General features: G+C 53.8%; 7 protein-coding genes across 7 annotated transcripts; 4 read left to right on the forward strand and 3 right to left on the reverse strand.

The window, feature by feature from the left end:
• Window positions 1-2,654: 2,654 nt before the first annotated feature.
• DACRYDRAFT_21383 (uncharacterized protein) lies at window positions 2,655-3,560 on the reverse strand. Its single transcript, XM_040772371.1, has one exon. The coding sequence runs from the start codon at window positions 3,397-3,399 to the stop codon at window positions 3,115-3,117; it is 285 nt and encodes a 94-aa protein (XP_040629924.1). The 5' UTR covers window positions 3,400-3,560; the 3' UTR covers window positions 2,655-3,114.
• Window positions 3,561-3,776: 216 nt separating this feature from the next.
• On the reverse strand, window positions 3,777-6,405 carry DACRYDRAFT_106209 (uncharacterized protein; the record flags this gene model as incomplete). The annotated part of the gene is made up of 7 exons (XM_040768222.1): window positions 3,777-4,688; window positions 4,739-4,833; window positions 4,880-4,944; window positions 4,990-5,095; window positions 5,148-5,720; window positions 5,768-6,150; window positions 6,200-6,405. The coding sequence occupies 7 exons, from the start codon at window positions 6,403-6,405 to the stop codon at window positions 3,777-3,779; spliced, it is 2,340 nt and encodes a 779-aa protein (XP_040629925.1).
• Window positions 6,406-6,794: 389 nt separating this feature from the next.
• DACRYDRAFT_115310 (MFS general substrate transporter) lies at window positions 6,795-8,165 on the forward strand (the record flags this gene model as incomplete). Its single annotated transcript, XM_040769977.1, has 3 exons — window positions 6,795-7,027; window positions 7,071-7,577; window positions 7,622-8,165. 3 exons carry the CDS (start codon window positions 6,795-6,797, stop codon window positions 8,163-8,165), a joined length of 1,284 nt encoding a protein of 427 aa, XP_040629926.1.
• A 238-nt stretch (window positions 8,166-8,403) lies between these two features.
• Window positions 8,404-9,925, forward strand: DACRYDRAFT_50031 (MFS general substrate transporter; the record flags this gene model as incomplete). Its single annotated transcript, XM_040774962.1, has 3 exons — window positions 8,404-8,795; window positions 8,840-9,122; window positions 9,290-9,925. 3 exons carry the CDS (start codon window positions 8,404-8,406, stop codon window positions 9,923-9,925), a joined length of 1,311 nt encoding a protein of 436 aa, XP_040629927.1.
• Window positions 9,926-10,063: 138 nt separating this feature from the next.
• On the reverse strand, window positions 10,064-10,584 carry DACRYDRAFT_106212 (uncharacterized protein; the record flags this gene model as incomplete). The annotated part of the gene is made up of 2 exons (XM_040768223.1): window positions 10,064-10,158; window positions 10,188-10,584. The coding sequence occupies 2 exons, from the start codon at window positions 10,582-10,584 to the stop codon at window positions 10,064-10,066; spliced, it is 492 nt and encodes a 163-aa protein (XP_040629928.1).
• A 529-nt stretch (window positions 10,585-11,113) lies between these two features.
• On the forward strand, window positions 11,114-11,846 carry DACRYDRAFT_21384 (histone-fold-containing protein). Its single transcript, XM_040772372.1, has 3 exons — window positions 11,114-11,196; window positions 11,252-11,466; window positions 11,530-11,846. The coding sequence occupies exons 1-3, from the start codon at window positions 11,182-11,184 to the stop codon at window positions 11,720-11,722; spliced, it is 423 nt and encodes a 140-aa protein (XP_040629929.1). The 5' UTR covers window positions 11,114-11,181; the 3' UTR covers window positions 11,723-11,846.
• A 491-nt stretch (window positions 11,847-12,337) lies between these two features.
• DACRYDRAFT_88103 (glycoside hydrolase) lies at window positions 12,338-14,762 on the forward strand (the record flags this gene model as incomplete). The annotated part of the gene is made up of 6 exons (XM_040776837.1): window positions 12,338-12,528; window positions 12,615-12,884; window positions 12,999-13,272; window positions 13,333-13,987; window positions 14,055-14,224; window positions 14,271-14,762. The coding sequence occupies 6 exons, from the start codon at window positions 12,338-12,340 to the stop codon at window positions 14,760-14,762; spliced, it is 2,052 nt and encodes a 683-aa protein (XP_040629930.1).
• Window positions 14,763-17,841: the final 3,079 nt, after the last annotated feature.

Below are 17,841 nucleotides of genomic sequence, written 5' to 3' on the forward strand. Positions count from 1 at the left end.
TCCATTACATCGGTTTCATCCACTCACATCTACCAGAGCATGATGACGTCAACTTATTCATATCCGCCTCTCTCTCCATCCTCCTTATGGCCTACAATAACCATCTCCCCCCCCCCCATGCCTCCCCTCCCACAGAAAGTGGAGGCCAGATCCCAGAAAAACGAGAAAAAGAACGACACTAGCCCGATACAGTAACAACAACACCCCAACCCCTTTAGCACCCAAACTGACAGACAGATGGATGGATGGATAGATTCCACGTCCTCCCCCTAGCACTGGCAGCAGGCTATTCGGACCCGAATATGAGCCTACCCTTACGCTTGCGCTTAACGCCCAAGTCTGGGCCTGGCCAGAACCTGAACGCTGGACGGGCTAGTACCAGTCCCTGAGATGAGTGCCTATCGGATGTCTTTAAATTTGCGCACTGTGAGCTACAGCGGAAAGAGAAGTGCGCGGAGTACTATAGTGTTGTATAGTGTGGTGTACTGTAGTGCAGTGTACAGGGAGCCTAGAGAAAGTCGAATCCGACGCTGACCATTGGTCGAATATTGCCAGACTCAGTCTGCAGGAGAACCCGCATGCTGGATACTGGCCGAGTACCGAGTAACTGGAACGGGAACGTGAACGTGAACAGGAACGTTAACGTCAACATCAACATTCCGCAACATCTCGGAAACCAAGTTCAACAACGTCTTTTTCCTCCCTTTCTGCCTCCTGTGAACTGGACAAAGGATAGACGGATGAACGGATAGACACAGGCCTGGACTGATGAGCTGCTTGTGCTCTGGACATAGATCTAGACTATAGATCCGTTCCGTACCTGGGGGAGGTAATCCTAATTATAGCTGCCTACCCTAGGCGTTTCCTCCCTTCTGGCGCACTTGTGCTGTCCCTCTGGAGCTTCTTACCCGTTCCCAGCTCATGAGCACACGCACGCCGGAAGTCGTATCCCCGAGCCGAGCCCCAACGATCACCCGGGCCCACTAGGAGTCTCTTTCCCACCGCTCGTCCTTCTCCTTCTATATTGTATACTTCGTCTGATGCCTCGTAAAGGTATACCAAACCCAAGGAGTACGATCGGAGCACCGCCTACCAGTACTTCCCTTCCCTTTTCTCTTCAGCCCGAGATTGCCGGGTGCGGACGGACGATTTCAATTTCGATTTCCCCTTCCAGATCTGGCCAGGCACGCGACTCGAGTGCATCGTGCGCTCGACTGCCAGCAAGCCTCCTACGCCTTAGGGGGAAGTATCCCCAGAGCTCTATGTCCTTGGGAGCTTGGAAGACTGCGGGGCAGCTGCAGATGATACTTGATCGTTTGTTGATCACCCCCTGCCCCCTACTACCCTGCCTGCCTGCTGGTTCCCTGCTGGTTCCCTGTCAGTTGGACAATTCAGTGTTGTCTCTTGACCTGGATTGACTTTGACTTGATCTTGCTTGCTTGTTTCAGATACTACTAGTACTGGTACTTCTTGTTCTCTTCTGCCCGTGCTGCGTCTCCGCCTTCGTCTCCGTCTCCGTCTAACCGGCCGTCTAACGTACGTCTATTCACAAAAGTATAACAACCCACTCACACACACACTGACACGCTCCTCCCCACATCCCAGGCATGCACGCACGAACGAACGATGCACCGCGCGCTCTTCGTCCACGACGTCCTAGACCAGCTCTTCGCCCCGCTAACCCAAAGCCCTCAGGCCCTAGCCGCCCTCGCCTGCACCTGCAAGCACTTCGCCCTCCCCGCACTCAGGCTCCTATGGCGCGACGCCCTCGGCGTACAGCAGTACGCGGAGCTCATGCCCCCTTGGGCGAGGGAGCACCTCAAGCTGGTGGGTCGGGCTGAGGCAGTCAGCTTCTGGCATTTGGCTAACAAGTACTCCTCTGCTCTTACCCTTCCCCTCCCTCGTACCTTTGCTTGCTCTTCTCTACCTTTTGCTACTCCTGTTGCTCAGCGTACGCTTTCCCTCCCTCCGCCAGAAACGGAGGGAGGCTGGGAACGCTTCCTCTTCTACTCTAGGATGGTAAGGACGCTCAACGCCGACCCGCAAACAAAACGGTACACCTACAGGCTCCCGAACACCCATATCCTCCGTATCCTCGCTCTCTGTGGCGAACCCCCTTTCCCCCTCCTGGAGAAATTCAACATGTACATCGAGGATGATCGCGGGCTCTTGTCTCTCCCTGCGTTCCTCTCTCCACGGCTGGCGACGCTCGACCTGCACACAGGGCATCAAGTGACTCTAGGAGGGTTTACCTCTTTCCTCAAAACACTGCCCTCCCTTGCCCCAGCGCTGAAAGCAGTCAAAGCCACCGCAGCACTGTCGAGCGAACCCGAGTTCCAGCTCGCCCTGCTCAGCACGGTCAGTGCCCTCCCCCAGCTAGAATCGCTAGCAACCGAAGGACTCCCTATCCCGCAATTCTTCGCCCTCCTCCCTCCCTCACTCAAGCACGTGTCCATCGACCTAAGCTGGCTCTACCTCCCCGATACGACGGACCAGCCCCCGCTGCCGAGCTGCACCCTCCCCCAGCTGGAAACCCTGTCATTCTCCTCCCCATCCGCACATTACGCCCAGCGCCTCCTCAGCTCACTCACCCTCCCATCCCTCCTCTCCCTCCATCTCGAACTCCAACAAACCCAGTCCCCCCTTCCAGAACTCTCAGCGCTCCTCTCCCTCCTAGCGCATTACCCCACACTCCAAACCCTACACCTCCTCCTCTCCCCACTAAACCTCTCCCTTCACCCGCCGAGCCTCTTTCTCCCCCTAGCCCTCCTCCCCCATATCAGGGAATTCACACTCTCCCTCCCCTCTCGCTCCGCAGCCACAGGAGCGCCGTATGACGGGTTATCCCTCTCTGACGCTGAAGTGTGTGTGTTGGCCAGAGGGTGGAGGGAGCTGAGGACGCTGAGGATCTCCCCTGATCACCCTGGGGGCCGGAAGCCGGGGGTGACGCTCAAGGGCTTGGGGGAGGTACGTAGGGAGTGTAGAGGACTTGAGTGGTGCGAGGTAGATCTGGACCTCTCCGTCCCTTTATCTACCTCCATCTCCCACTCCCTTCCCTCGGGTAGCACCCGCCCGGCAGGCTCGACAAGACGCCTCAAATTGGGAAGCGGGACATCACTCCCCCCTCTGGAAAAGTGGGTCAAGGCAGCAACGGCGCTCGCGTGTGTGTGGGAGGGGGTGGTAGAAGCGGAGGCAGGAGGCAGGAGAGGGGTCGACTTGTGGGGGTTTTGTAGAGTTGTGAATGGGGAGTGAGGTGAAGGGTGGGGAGTTGGCGTTTTGGGCCGAACGGGGAACATCCTGAGGGGAGGGGTGTCTGTGCTTGGTGCTGGGTGTTTGGCGCTTGGCGCTTGATTCTGGGCAGGATTGGTTAACCCTACCTGTACTTGTACTTGTAGTCATCTTCGTACTTGCGGTATCTGGCCTCCTTTCGGTAAGCTTCCCCTCACCCGGGAAGACAACCGTCGCCCGCTCGGCGACAGTCCCGTATCCTCTGTTCAGATCTGTACAATAGTTTGATACCCGAACTCGTACCGATATCTATCTATCCTATCTGAAGTCGTGGCTGAAATTTGTCATCCCCTGATATGGGGAAGAATTGACGCTGATCGGGCACGGGAATGTTCGGATCGACCGTCGATTTTGCGTTTTCTCTCACCGGAACCGTCAGAACTGGGACCGATGGACCGATCAGGCGCTAAGTGATGTACAACATTCTTCTATCTCACAAGCCATCGACGGCATCTGTATCGTACAGCTCTGAGTGTCCATATCTGGACTTACAACACCTCCAGCACCATCTCGTACACATCTCCTTCCCCGGGATCGGCTCTCAACAATCCCCTAAAGTCTACCGTGACGATTTCCCCTATTCGCTCGTCCACTCGCCGCTGGATCAGCGTCTCCTCGACCGGTGTCTGACCGACAACGACTTTGATCTTCCCCGCTCCTTCTTCCCCCGCTCCTGCACCCGCTAGCCGTTTGACAACAAACGACGCACACCCGACGCACTTGAACGTCGCTCCGAACAGCACGGGTGAGTTGTCCAGGAACACAGCTGGGCCCGTTAGTGCCGAAAGAGGGTTGTACTTGTCTGTCAGGCCGAGGCAGGCGATGGTACATCGTTCGGAAGTGACGAAGGACGCGATGGTGAAGATGTCGAAGCCGAATGGCTCGAGCTGGATTGGTGCCTCGCAGGGTATGATGCTTGAGACGGCTTTGTCCGCAAGGTAGACTTTGCTCGTCTTGAAGGAATGCACCGCGTATGTCGTGCGTTCGGGAGAAGGAGACGTCAAGAGCAGGATGTCTGCAAACGTTAGTTTGTCCTCGGCGGTCCCCTCTTTGCTCCGGACGTTCCAGACGCCCAACACCCCTCCTCCATATTCACCTTCGCTGTAGACTTTCAGTCCCATCCCCGTCTTCTCACTTAGCAAGTCTTCGAATACACTCGGGCCGACAAAGAACGCCTTCTTAGCCTGAAGAGCGACGCTCCTTCCAGACTTGGACGACTTGCCCAGCAGCTTGTCGAGCACAGTCGGGTCGGTGTGCCCAGCCACGTCCGTCAGCGTTACAGGACCATTTGCGAGCGCGCGAAGGGCGGCGTGGTATTCGGCTTGGGCGGACGTTCCCTCCGTGGAGAACTTTTGCACGTCCTCGCCTTCGGGGATATAAGCATGGGATTGGAACATGTCCTGCAAACGCCTTAGAATCGCACGGCCTGGGCCAGGAGTGCGGATCTCACCAGATCGGGGACAACGTTCATCTGCGAGGTGAATATCCCATTCAGCACGTTCGCGTAAATGTGGTATCGATGCGAATCCATGATATCAGGAAAATCTACAGCTCGTCAAGTGAGATCCTTTCGAGACCAATAGTGACCCACAATCATCAGAGTTGCGGCATACCATCCGCGCGCCTGTCGAGCCTCCGACTTCCTTCCCCAGATATCTGACAGCAGTTAGCACGGGACGGGCGGTCCGATGACGAACGCACATTCGAGGAGACATCTCCATACACCAGATTACCCTGCCCTCCTCGCTCCCACCAAAATACTTCTCTGCAGCGTCCTTCACAGCTTGTCTTGCGTTCCGTCTGAGTGCTGCATGGCCCACTCAGTGAGAAAATACTCCAAGATTCGCTGATAGACTCACTAGGCATGTCAACAGCTGCGCCCAGCACCCCCTCGCCCTTCTCCCACCTGACCTCCCTCGCACTTACAAGCGCATCCAAGCTCGCCACATTGTCGCACTTCGTAAAGCTCACTCCGCAGGCTGACAAGAACCGATAATAGTCCGCAAAGAACTGGTGCACGCTATCCGGATGGGGGATGTAGTACTGGAACCCTGCACCTTCCCACGGTCCGGGGTAATCACCAAGAGTGACCTTGACGAGTTTGTACTTCTCCCGGAACGCAACAGGCTCCACGCCCTGCCAGTACCCGGAGATGGTGTGCCAGACCCCGACCCGTTCTACGCCGTAATCTTCCTTGACTCTGGTGACGAACTCTTTGAGTCCGCCTTTTATGCCATCCATGAACTTGTCCCAGGCTTCGAACGACGTCAGGCTGCGCAGGCGAGTGTAAGGTCCTCCGGACTCGTCGTTGATCGACTGCCAGGCATCGTCGATTAGCAAGGTGGCAGGGTGGATTCTGAAAGACTTTAGCGAGGTGAGTGTCTTCAACACAGATGCTGCAGTGCGTGGAACGGGGAAGAGCGAGTTCCACGCTGTTGAATTGTTAGCAAGAGTGCGTGTTGGGCCTGGAGAAACGTACTGCAGTATGTGAGGGTGTCGGAGAAGATCGTCCCTTGTCCTCCGTTGCCCATCATCCTCTCTACACCCTCGACCACCGCGTCAAGCAAGCTGTTTCCCCATCCTCTGACTTCTCTCATCCCGTCAGCGGCTCCTCGCACGACTCCCATAAGGTCGTTCCCCATGCATACGACGATCTTCCCCTGTCCTCCCGTGCCAGAATCACGTTCAAAACGAGCGACAATGCGACCGTCTTTCCCACGAAGGGTCCCCATATACGCAGGAACAGTTATGGTTAGAAGAGCGGCGTATTTGTACTTGGACGATGCGAGTTTGAGCAGGATAAACTGCGTGTCGGTATTGGCTGGCAAGTCAAGGTTCGGAGTAGGGAAGAGCCACCACGCTCTATGCTTTCGTAAACCGACATCGCCCTCGATTATCGAAGGAGACTCACTTGTCTCGTGTCAACCTAATAGAATGTTCTGCTTTATCCCCTACGTTGCCAAGCAGAAACTCGTCGATCTCGCCTGACTTGCTGCTCTTGAGGTCGAACAGGAGTGCATAGCACGTCGTGCCATCCCCTTCCAATGAGATCCCTTCGATCTTCACCTTACTCTGGTCGAAGTCGGTGAATATCTCGTGCACAAGGGAGTCGGCCATGGTGGGAAGTCAACTTGAGCATATACCCAGCTGGGCGGTGTATCCTTCCAGCCAGCATGAACTCCGTCCGGTGGGAGAAGGCAGGGATGCATGCCGTCATATCACGTGACACAGATATTTCTCCACATTTCCCCGCATTGATGACACGTTATTATTATCACCTCCATTATCCTCCACAATGAAGTCCCTTTCACTTCATTCTTTTAGATTATCTTCTTCTATCTTATGCTATCTATTACAGTCAGACGATACCCATCACGCTACGGTCCTTTTTAGCCGCCATCAGACTTGACGCACTCCAAACCGCAACCCGGGATATCCAGCTCATCTTTCTCCAACGCGCCGTCTGACTCTTTGCCTATGGCTCTAGCACGCTCATCCTCACTCTCATGTTCAGCACCCTGGGGTTCAGCGATTCCCAAATCGGGATATTCATGACTCTGACACTGTTGGGCGATGTGTTTATCTCCTTGCTGTTGACTCTGGTCGCCGATAAGATAGGGAGGAGACGCATCCTCGTCGCTGGAGCGCTGCTTATGCTAATCAGCGGTGTCGTCTTCGCAATTTCCAGCAGCTTCTCGATACTTCTTCTTGCTGCCATTGTCGGCGTCATCAGTCCCAGGTAAGCCCTCGTGTTGCTCCATGTCCCGTCTGACCTGTCCTAGCGGGAACGAGATCGGTCCCTTCCGCTCTGTTGAAGAAAGCATCCAGGCCCAGATAACGCCTCCCCACCTCCGAGCAGAGATATTCGCCATCAGCGGTATAGTCGACGCCCTCTCCACCGCCTTGGGCCAAATCTCGATCGGCTTCTTCACGCGGTATATGAAGGGCAAGGGCTGGTCAGAATTGGCGGGGTATCGCGCGACCTTTTGGCTGTATGCTGCGTGTGCGGCGGTCAAGTTGGGGCTTACGCTGTTGATGAGCGAGGAATGTGAGGTCGAGCCGGTTCGGGAATATATGCCGGTTAGCACGGATGAAGATATACCGTTGAGTGCGAAGAGCTCTCCTCAGACCGAACCACCGACACCTATTGCTCTGGAGGACAACCCAAGAGGAGTGTGGTCGACGATCGTTTCCTCATTCCCCACATTCTCCGAGGAGTCAAAGCCGATCGTCCTCAAGCTAGCCTTGCTCCTTGGGCTAGGCAGCGGAGCCTCAGGACTAGTTCCTATGTAAGCCAGCCCGATATATTCCTTTATCCCGCTAAGACGCTCAGGTCCATCATCGTCTACTTCTTCTCTCAAACATTCCATCTCCCCACCAATATCCTCGGTCTCATATTCTTCACCACCTCCCTAGTCTCCGACATCGCCCAGCTGCTCTCTGCCACAGTAGCCAAACGCCTCGGTCTAATCAAAACGATGTTTGTCACGCACCTTCCCTCCTCTCTCCTGCTCGCCCTCATCCCCATCCCGAACGTCTACCTTGCGTCTACAGTGCTGGTCATCCGTTTCTGCACAGGGACGATGGACGTCGCCCCTCGCACTGCGCTCATCTCCCAGCTCGTACTAGGCGAAGAACGCACGAGCGTAATGGGCATCCTCAATACCGTACGGACGCTTACGCAGGCTGTAGGCCCGTGGCTGTCGGGTTGGCTTAGTGAAGGAGGGAGGCTGTGGATAAGCTTTGTGGTTGCGGCGGTGCTAAAGTCGTCGTATGACTTTGGACTCCTGGCGATGTTTTGGAATGCCCGACCTAGAGAGGAGGTTGTAGTCCAGAACAATGATGATAGACATGAGCAGGACGAGGAGTCTATTTAAGGAAGAGGGTTGTATAGAGGCAAGAGAACAATGCCGATGCACTGGTCGATGATCACGTTGGTCTGAATGAGAATGACGCTATTTTAGTCGCGCGTCCCTATTGGATCGGCGCCGACCGCACCGAGGGCAAATATATATAAAGTAATCCCGAAGTGGACAATATGAACAATAATATTGTTCCCATATCCTTGTGTTTACCATAACGCTACTCAAGTCGACACTAACAACAACAACCAACATGACTGCCTCAGCCTCTGCCCGCTCCCCTCTCACCCGCGCACTCTTCGCAATCGGCCTAGAGGCACTCACGACCCTCTCACGGGACGGCCTGCTCTTGCTCCTCCAACGCATGATCCGGATGTACGCCTACGGCAGCTCCACGCTCGTTCTTGCGCTATTATTCAACTCCCTGGGGTTCTCGGACACCCAACTAGGGGCATTCATGACTCTTACATTGCTGGGCGACGTACTGGTCAGCTTGCTATTGACGCTGGTTGCGGACAAAGTTGGGAGGAGGAATATATTATTAGCGGGAGCGGGGCTGATGCTCGCAAGCGGAGTGGTATTCGCCCTTGGCAGCAGTTACATAATCCTCCTCCTCGCCGCTATAGTAGGCGTGATCACTCCCAGGTGCGTCCACCCTTCATCCCTCTGGCACCACTGACCCTCCCCAGCGGGAACGAGATCGGCCCCTTCCGCGCCATAGAAGAGTCGATCCAAGCGCAGATCACGCCTGCCAACCTCCGCACAGACATCTTCGCCATCTCTGGCATGGTCGGGTTCCTCTCTACCGCCCTGGGCCAGATCTCGATCGGCTGGGCGACGGAGCGCATGATTGGCGTCTGGGGGTGGAGCGAGCTGGACGCGTATAGGGCTGTGTTTTGGGTGTATGCGGCGTGTGCTGGTATGAAGCTTGTGTTGACTGCGGGGTTGAGCGAGGAATGTGAGGTCGAGAAGGTGTGTTTTGGTGCTTCTGCAACCTGAGGAGGAGGTTGATCGTTGAACAGAAGGAGGACTATAGGCCGCTTGCGGAGGATGAGACCATCTCTCTGCAGGAAGAAGACGACATCGACGAACCGGGCACCCCAATACTGGCAACACCGCTCCCTCCAACGCCATCAAAGCTGAAGCATCCCAAGCCCCCCCGCCTCTCCACCAGGATCATCAATCTCTTCCCCACTCTCTCCCCCGAATCCCGCTCCATCGTCTGGAAGCTCTCCCTCCTATTCGCCCTAGACAGCCTCGGGGGCGGCCTCGTTCCCAAGTCCTTTGTCGTCTACTTCTTTTACCAGAAATTCGGCCTCCCCACCTCGGCCCTAGGGACGATATTCAGCCTCACCTCGCTCGGTTCGGGCATCTCGAACCTCCTCGCTGTCGCCATCGCCAAACAGATCGGCCTGGTACGGACAATAGTGTACACCCATCTCCCAGGGGCGATGTTCCTCTCCCTCACACCTGTGAGCTCGAACCTCTACATAGCAGCAGCGTGCATCATCCTCCGCTCAACAGCAGGGTCGATGGGCCGTGCTCCGAGGACAGCGTTCACATCCCAAGTAGTGCTAAAAGAAGAACGCACAAGCGTGCTAGGGATCGTCAATGTCGTGAAGACGCTTGCGCAGGCGGCGGGCCCCTGGATCTCGGGAAGACTCAGCGAGACGGGGAATTTGTGGCTCAGCTTTGTGGTTGCTGGGGCGTTGAAGGCGACGTATGATTTTGGATTGTTGTGGGTGTTTTTGAACCAGAAGCCGAGGGAGCAGTGATGCGACAAGGCCAGGCAAGCTTTGGATGGGACTTGGGACACGCGGGAGAGGATTTTTGGATACCAATAGATTGTATTTGTTCATCGAATGTAGAATTACAATGTTTAGCAACACACCTCAAGCTCCTTCTCATAGCATTCACTCCTTTCCCTTTCCCCGAACCGTATAAGCCATCCCCCTACTCCCACTCGCCTCCGTAAACCCAAACCCGAACCTCTCATACAGCCTGCCCGCTTTCCCATCTGCGATCAGACTCACATACCCACTCTCGGGCACGGCGCTTCGATCCAGAGCATCAGCTCCCACATTATGAATTTTCCGAGTCCTAGATGTTGGTGCGCGGGGAGGAGGACGATGTCCACTATCTGGAGGAAGAGGGTGCCGTCCCCTATAATACGGCCCATGCCCACTACTCGGGGATCGGGCTGCTCCTCTATCGAGTCAGGTTCGGGAAATTCTGTGGACGTAACGTCTGTCCCTGGCATGCAGGAAGCAGCGAGGATCTGCACGCAGAAGACACTTCGGGGTAAACCGATCGCGCACGCGGAAGGGGACTTGTCGCTCAGCCCGCCAGAGCGGCACAGGTGTCTGTAAGTCGCTGTGCTGGGTATGGAGTGGGAGAGAGTGTAGACGTTGTATTTGGTAATGAGGGCGACCATTGTTGAGCAGTGAGGAGATCGGATGGGAGTGGGCTGCAACTGACTTTTTGGGCGCTGGCGAGTGTTGGTGACTGTGCCAGAAGCCTGAGACGAGTACATGAAGTGATACGAGAGAAGTCCTCGACTTCGCATCCTCTTTACCTATTTCGAAACTTCTCATATATCCTCCAGTGAATCCAGGTAGGTGTACTCGCCAGACAGCATAATATAAACAATAAATCAGACAATCGAATAAAGAGTAAACACATCATGATAATCACCTTCAATCCTCCAGGGTCCACACGACGCGTCTAAGTGGCAGTGCCAACCCTACTTCCCCCAAGTAGGGTTCCGTCCCCTCCCTCACACATTCGACGCGCATCCCCAGTGGCGCGCGTCCATTATTTTCCTCTTTCCGTATCGCTGATTGCGCGAATCAGCACACGTGACTTGGAGTGATAACAAGTTTTGGATCCGGGAGGTTTGGGGCGCGGGGGCGTATATATACCCCCTTTCCTTTCTGTGGGAAAACGCTCCACCGGCTCTCAATCCACCACCTGCTCGTGACTACACACTGTCAACCAGCCCCTCCATACTATCTACAATCCATAACTAGCAATGGCTCGTACTAAAGTACCTTCTTCCCTCCCTTACTTTCTGTGTGAAGCACCCACTCACCCCTCACCAGCAAACAGCCCGCAAGTCCACCGGTGGCAAGGCCCCCCGTAAGCAGCTCGCCACCAAGGCAGCGCGCAAGACCGCATCCAAGACCGGCCCCACCACCGGAGGCGTCAAGAAACCCCATCGGTTCCGCCCTGGTACGGTCGCGCTGCGTGAGATTAGGCGGTATCAGAAGAGCACGGAGTTGCTCATTCGCAAGCTGCCTTTCCAGCGGCTTGTCAGGTGCGTTGGCTCAGCCTTGAGCACTCAGGAGTATGAAGGCTGGCGACTCACGTTACTGGACAGGGAAATCGCACAGGACTTTAAGACGGACTTGAGGTTCCAGTCCTCTGCCGTCATGGCACTCCAGGAAGCGGCAGAAGCGTACCTCGTCTCCCTGTTCGAGGATACCAACCTTGCCGCTATCCACGCCAAGAGGGTCACAATCCAGCCCAAGGATCTCCAGCTCGCGCGGAGGTTGAGGGGCGAGAGGTCCTGAGGTGTGAGGTGTAAGCGATGAATGATGCTAGGGGAATGGTGTTGTATGATGTGATAACGATGTGACGATACATGCTTGTAACACTATGGCTCAATACACTATGGTCTATGCTACCACATACACTTTATCCTCCATTGTTTTGATACGCCCTCAGATGACGGTGTTCCAGAGTCGCTCACGTGACCTGTGCGTGATTGCTCCCGGGGTTCCGGATGTCGACGTCATGGGTTGTCTTCCGGTCTTCCTCCATATCGATGTTGGTTTATCCTTCTAACAAAGTATGTTCTACCCTCTGTCGATACATTTCCTGTTTATCTGCCTCATGTCTTCACCCAAAGAACGCTTTACCAAACAGCAAACGTCCGTCTTCTCCGGTGCACCCATGAGGGCAGAAGGACCTCAACCCTATTCCTACTAGTGTAACATGGGCGCCAGCCAGGCAGCTGTCAGTAATATTGATCGCCCCAACCGTCAGATGACCTGTGGTGTGCGGATCGATGACGAACCTTTCTTGGGGTGTGTTGGGTCTGGGATGATGTTGCGGAAAATGGATATAAGCTTCTTGCTGGGGAATCTACTTGGCTACTCTTGGATCAAATGCTAGCTAGCGGTATAATGGCGCTCTCCAGTTTCCGTCTCAGTGGAGCTCTTGCTCTCTTCGTACTAGCTGGGCACTCTCTTCTCGTATATGCACAACCTTCTGGATCAGGCAACACTCCTTCCGCTGCCCAGCCAACCTCACCGCCTCCGCCTCCGGAAGCGCCCTCACCCAATCATCCACCGCTGTCCAAAGCATACCCACCGCCGTCCCTCCCCCCCCTTCTTCCCTCTCTACCAACGCGCCCGTCCCCTCCCAGCTCCCGCTCCCCCCTGTCTAGCCCTGGTGCCCCAGCGACATCTTCTGCCCCGGCGCGCTCTTGCAAACTGTCGACCTCGCACAGCTCTACAGCGATAGCAAGACCTTCGTGGACAAGCCTACTGTCTTTTCCCCTAATACTACTCTGGCGGACTTTGCACGTATTGGAGGAGCGAACGCGACGATCGGAAACCTCGAGGCGTATGTGGAACAGGATTTTAGTGGGGAGGGACTGGAGCTCGTCCCTGTTCAATTGGAGAACTTTACATCTACCCCGGGGTTCTTACAGGGCGTCAGGACCCGCTTGTCAAAGCCTGGGTGCAGACGGTGCACGGCTACTGGGCCCAACTAATTCGGTCAGTTCGTCACCCTCCCCCTCTCCCCCATTCGCAGCACCAGCTAACAACCCCCCAAAAAAAGGAGCACAAACACCTCGGCACTGTGTGACGGCCTGCACTGCGCCTCCTCCCTCATCCCGCTCAACAACACCTTCGTCATCCCCGGCGGCCGCTTCCGGGAGCAGTACTACTGGGACAGCTTCTGGATCCTCGAGGGTCTGTTACAGAGCGAGCTGTATTATGTAGCGCGGAGCACGCTGGAGAACTTTATGGATGAGCTTGAGCGGTTTGGGTTCATCCCTAATGGGGGGAGGATATATTATCTGAACCGGAGTCAGCCGCCGTTGTTTGTTCATGTGAGTCTTCCTCCGCTGAAAGGGTATCAAAAGCTCTCGCTCAGATGAGATGACGAGCAGATGGTATACACCTACCTGCAAACTACGAACGACAGCTCGATCCTCACCCGCGCACTGCCTTTAGCGGAAGTAGAGCTCGCCTGGTGGCAAACTAACAGGAGCACCACCGTCCTTTCCCCGAACACGAACACCACGCACACGGTGTACCAATACCGGGTGACCAATAGCGCCCCACGGCCAGAGAGCTACCTCGAAGACTACCAAACTGCCAATGCCAATGCTGCTGGCTTGCAAGCTCCCTTATCCCCGGAAGAGGCAGAGGAGCTGTATGCCGAGCTTGCGAGCGGGGCAGAGACGGGCTGGGACTACAGCAGTCGATGGTGCAAACAGCCTTTTCTTGGTAATCTTAGTGAGAACGACCCTGCCCTGCGAACGCTTGATGTTAGAGGGGTGGTGCCTGTGGATCTGAATAGCATGCTCCCGAATGCGCATTGGATGCTTGCGCGGATGTACGATGCTGCTCGGCAGGAGAACGACGGGAATGTGGATGTGGATGGGAGTGGGAGTGGGAGGAAAAAGTGGGAGCATGAGAGGAAGGGAGATGACCTGAGGGAGGCGGTACTGGATTTGATGTGGGACGAAGAGAGAGTCGCCTTCTATGATTGGAACTTGACTGCTGGGGAGAGGGGGACGGTGTTCAGCAGTGCACACTATTGTGAGCCGCGCTTCCTCGACTGCTTTGGTGTGGATGTGGATGTGCACGCTGATGTGATGTGATGCAGACCCCTTCTGGAATAACATCATCCCCCCCTCCCTGCTGGGGAACGCTACCCGCCTACGTCAAGCCTTCGGCTCGCTCAACCTCATGCTAGACATGTACAACGGCTCCGTCCCAGTCACGTTCCTCAACACGGGTCTGCAATGGGACTTCCCAAACGCCACATCAATGTACGTCTTCCCCTAGCGCGTAATCAGACGAGGCGATGCGATGCTTACAGTTGCTGTGGGTAGATATCATCCTCCGCGCACTCCAGAACCTGCCTGGGAACTTAACATTCCTACCGCTGCTGACGGATTCTACCCCAGAGCTGGAAAATGCATTCGCTCTTCTCCCGGCTAACCAGACTGGCCTCTCCTCTCCCTCCCTCCTTCCTCTCCAACCAGGGACCAATATAAGCCTAAGCACTAAAGTGAACGTTAATGCTGGCCAGGGCTGGCTCGCCCTTGGCCTAGGCACGAACGGCACCTCCGGGTGGAAAGACGCCCTGATGCTCGAAGTCGCCCAGCGGTACATCGACGCCGCCTTCTGCAGCTGGTACTCCACAGGCGGTTCTATCCCCGGCTCGTTAGCCCAACTCAGCCCGCAGGACCTAAGCGTCACGGGCTCGACACCCCAAAGCACGGGAGTGATGTTCGAGAAGTTCAACGCGACGGACTTGGATGCTGCTGGTGGAGGAGGGGAGTATACCGTTCAAGCAGGACTAGGTTAACCCGACTCGCTTCGCTCAGTGTAGTTATGTGAAAGACCCTATGTATTGCCTCGGGATTTGTTTTTGGTACATTTGTTGTATCTACATACATTTCAATCATAATAGGAAATTGCAGGAGAAAGAAAAATAGAAAAGCAGGTATCTAAGAAATATTGGAAAGAACTTCGGGATATACAACATGTTGAGTGACTGTATGCATCTCTACAGTTGGTGCTTGAGGCAGTAAGAGTATTCTAATTGCAGAAGGCAATGTACAATGTGAAAGTGCAACATATAATTGGCCATGTGAGAAAACAGGAATGCATAAGTCCAAACCAACATTTGTGACTGACTGTCCTTGAGCCTTGTTGATTGTCATTGCAAATGCAAGTCAAACAGGAAACTGGCAGCACTTCAGGACCAAGCTGAGATTGTCCTCAGATGGTGTGAGTGAGAGGCATGGAATGAATGCTGTTGTACCATGATGTTCACCTCCAAGGAGTCAGACTTCTAAAACTCAATTTGTTGAATGAATGAGTTGACATCATGTCCCATTACAAAGGCCTTGTGCTGGTGCAAGATTCCACAGTAGCATAAGTGGACACCTGGGCTTGATTTCCAACTTGCTGAGGGGAAGTCCAGGCACTTTGAGTGCATTAAGATACTCAGTTGGAATTTCCATCTGTGCATCAATGCCTGGCTCCTGAACAACTGAATCTGCTGAGAGGAAGGTGATGACTTCTCCAGGATGGTGTGCAAGTACTTCTGCATTGAGATCATCAACATCTGTGTTGTGTGCAGCAAGAATTGTTCAATTGAGGAAGTAGTCATCTCCATTTGGTCCTCCAAGCTCATGGTTCTTGATGTCTCGATATAGTGATGTGATCAGGCTGTCCACTGAAGTCTTGCATTCAATTCCATCCCAAAGGTTGAGCATTCCATTGGCATGGGAGGCATGTCCACTTCCTACTTCAAGAAGCCAGCTAGCAAATGCAGCACTTGTTGGATCCTGAGCACTGAGGTGCATGTTCTGAGAAAGGCAGGATCTTGATGCTCTGCCACAGATGAGAGTGTTGCATACAGGCCACTACAATGTCTTCCCACTCCCCATGTAGCACCACAGGTAGTGTCTGTTGCCAGTCACCACCAAACACCACTGACATGCCACCAAATGGAAGGGTTGGCTGATCTCAGATGTCATGTAGACTTTGATCCACAGCCTCTATGCAGTGGTGATGCTGTGGTGTGGCTTCATCCCAAATTGTGAGTGTTGCCCCCTTCAGCATTGCTGCCAATAGCCCATTCTTTGGTATGTTACATGTTGAGGTATCATGCACCAGGATTGGTATCTTGAAGGTTGAGTGTGCTGTGTGGCCACCTGGGAGGAGCAAAGCTGCAATACCTGAGGAGGCTACACAGAGAACAATCTTTCCCTGTGAGCACAGCTCTGCACAGAGTGCCTTGTAGACAAATGTCTTCCCTGTCCCCCCAGGGCCTTGAAGCCAGAAGGTCTGTCCATCACCTGCATGTTGGGTGATCTCTTCAAAAGTGGCACTCTGTTCTGCATTCATCTGGTCCTTCATTGTCACTGCCATTTCTGCCATCTCCACTTGATCATAGTCCAGTTGTTCTGCAATGAGACAATTTTGATGAGGTGCAAGACACTGCTCCCAGTCTGTTTAGAAAGGAGGAAACTTGCCATTGTACTTTTCATCGGTTAAGCTGGAGCCTTGCATGCAGAGTAACTGATCAATAAGGAAGAGGCCATAGTCAAGCACATCACCCTGTGTTGTATTGGGGAAGTGGCATTGCAGACAATGATGAAGATCATCACAGAGATGGGCCTTGAAGCACTCCCACAGTAGTCCAGGTGAAGCAGGATGACAATGCTGAAGCATTGTGACAAAGAGAAGTTGTAGCTGTACTCCTGTTTTCATATTGCATGCTTCCTCCAAGCATTCAAGCCATTCCTGATCATCTTCCAGTAGCCCTAAAGCATTGCATGCTGCCTTGAATGTTGGGTACAGAACCCCTTGCACAGTCCTAAGGTCTTCAAAGGATATTGGGCCATGCTTGTGTGTGAGGAGTGTGTGGAGATAAAAGTGCTTGCCAGCAGTTGGTTGGACAAAGTACATTCGACCAATTGCATATTGTGCTTGCCAGAAGGCTCAGCACTTCTCCTTTAACTTCCATACATAGTGTGTTGGAAACTCTTGATATGTGAGAACTCACTGCTCTGGTAGCAAAGATGCATTCATGGCAAAAAACTCTGTGAGCTTTATCTTGAACTTCATCATTATCATTGAAGTAGACCATGTGTTCTCCTGGCAGATGTACTGGAAGGCAATAGACTGAAGGCTTCTCATCATGCATTCTGAAAGCATGGAGGCACCAGACAGCTTCAACAGGGCCAATATATCTTGCATTGATATAACTCTTGACTTCATTTGTGACTTCTAGTGTTGTTTGATCCTGCCCCTTGTAGACATACTTGTGGATATACTTCACAGCACCAACTGTAAAGCAGAATTCAGCATTGCAGTGTGCCTGAACACACTTCAGAAGGTTCCTAGAAAGCTGCTTAGTTCTGGGTTCAACAGAGAAGTTATGCTGATAACTTACTTTGGGTATGGCACAACCCAATGGTTGTCCAGTTGTACACCATGCTTGACAACATGGCGCCCATTATCAGGCCTCTTGAGTTGAACATAAGCATTTGCATCCATGTGTGTTTCAGGAGAAAAGACTTGGGGAAGCCCTTGCTGCATCAACCATCCTTCATGCATGGTGCATTTGGGAACTCAACTCCACATGGACCATGCATCATTTGTGTTGTCACCAAGCTGTAGAGCTCTGGGTCTTCTTCTTGCGATGGAATCTCTGCAGAAATGTGCAGATCAACCTCTTGAGGTGTGCATGGCTTTGAGGCTTGAGCAAGGAAAATCAACAGATGCATGTGCAGTAGGCCATGTTTCTGGTACTCAATTGTGTACACTTGTGCAACTGCTTTTCCAAAGATATTGCCTTTGTAGATCAATTCCAGCACCTCATTTGGCTTCAGATGGAAGACTTGGGCCACTAAGCCAGGTCAGTCTTGAGC

Source organism: Dacryopinax primogenitus (genome assembly GCF_000292625.1).
Source record: "Dacryopinax primogenitus strain DJM-731 SS1 chromosome Unknown DACRYscaffold_6, whole genome shotgun sequence".
Classification (NCBI taxonomy): domain Eukaryota; kingdom Fungi; phylum Basidiomycota; class Dacrymycetes; order Dacrymycetales; family Dacrymycetaceae; genus Dacryopinax; species Dacryopinax primogenitus.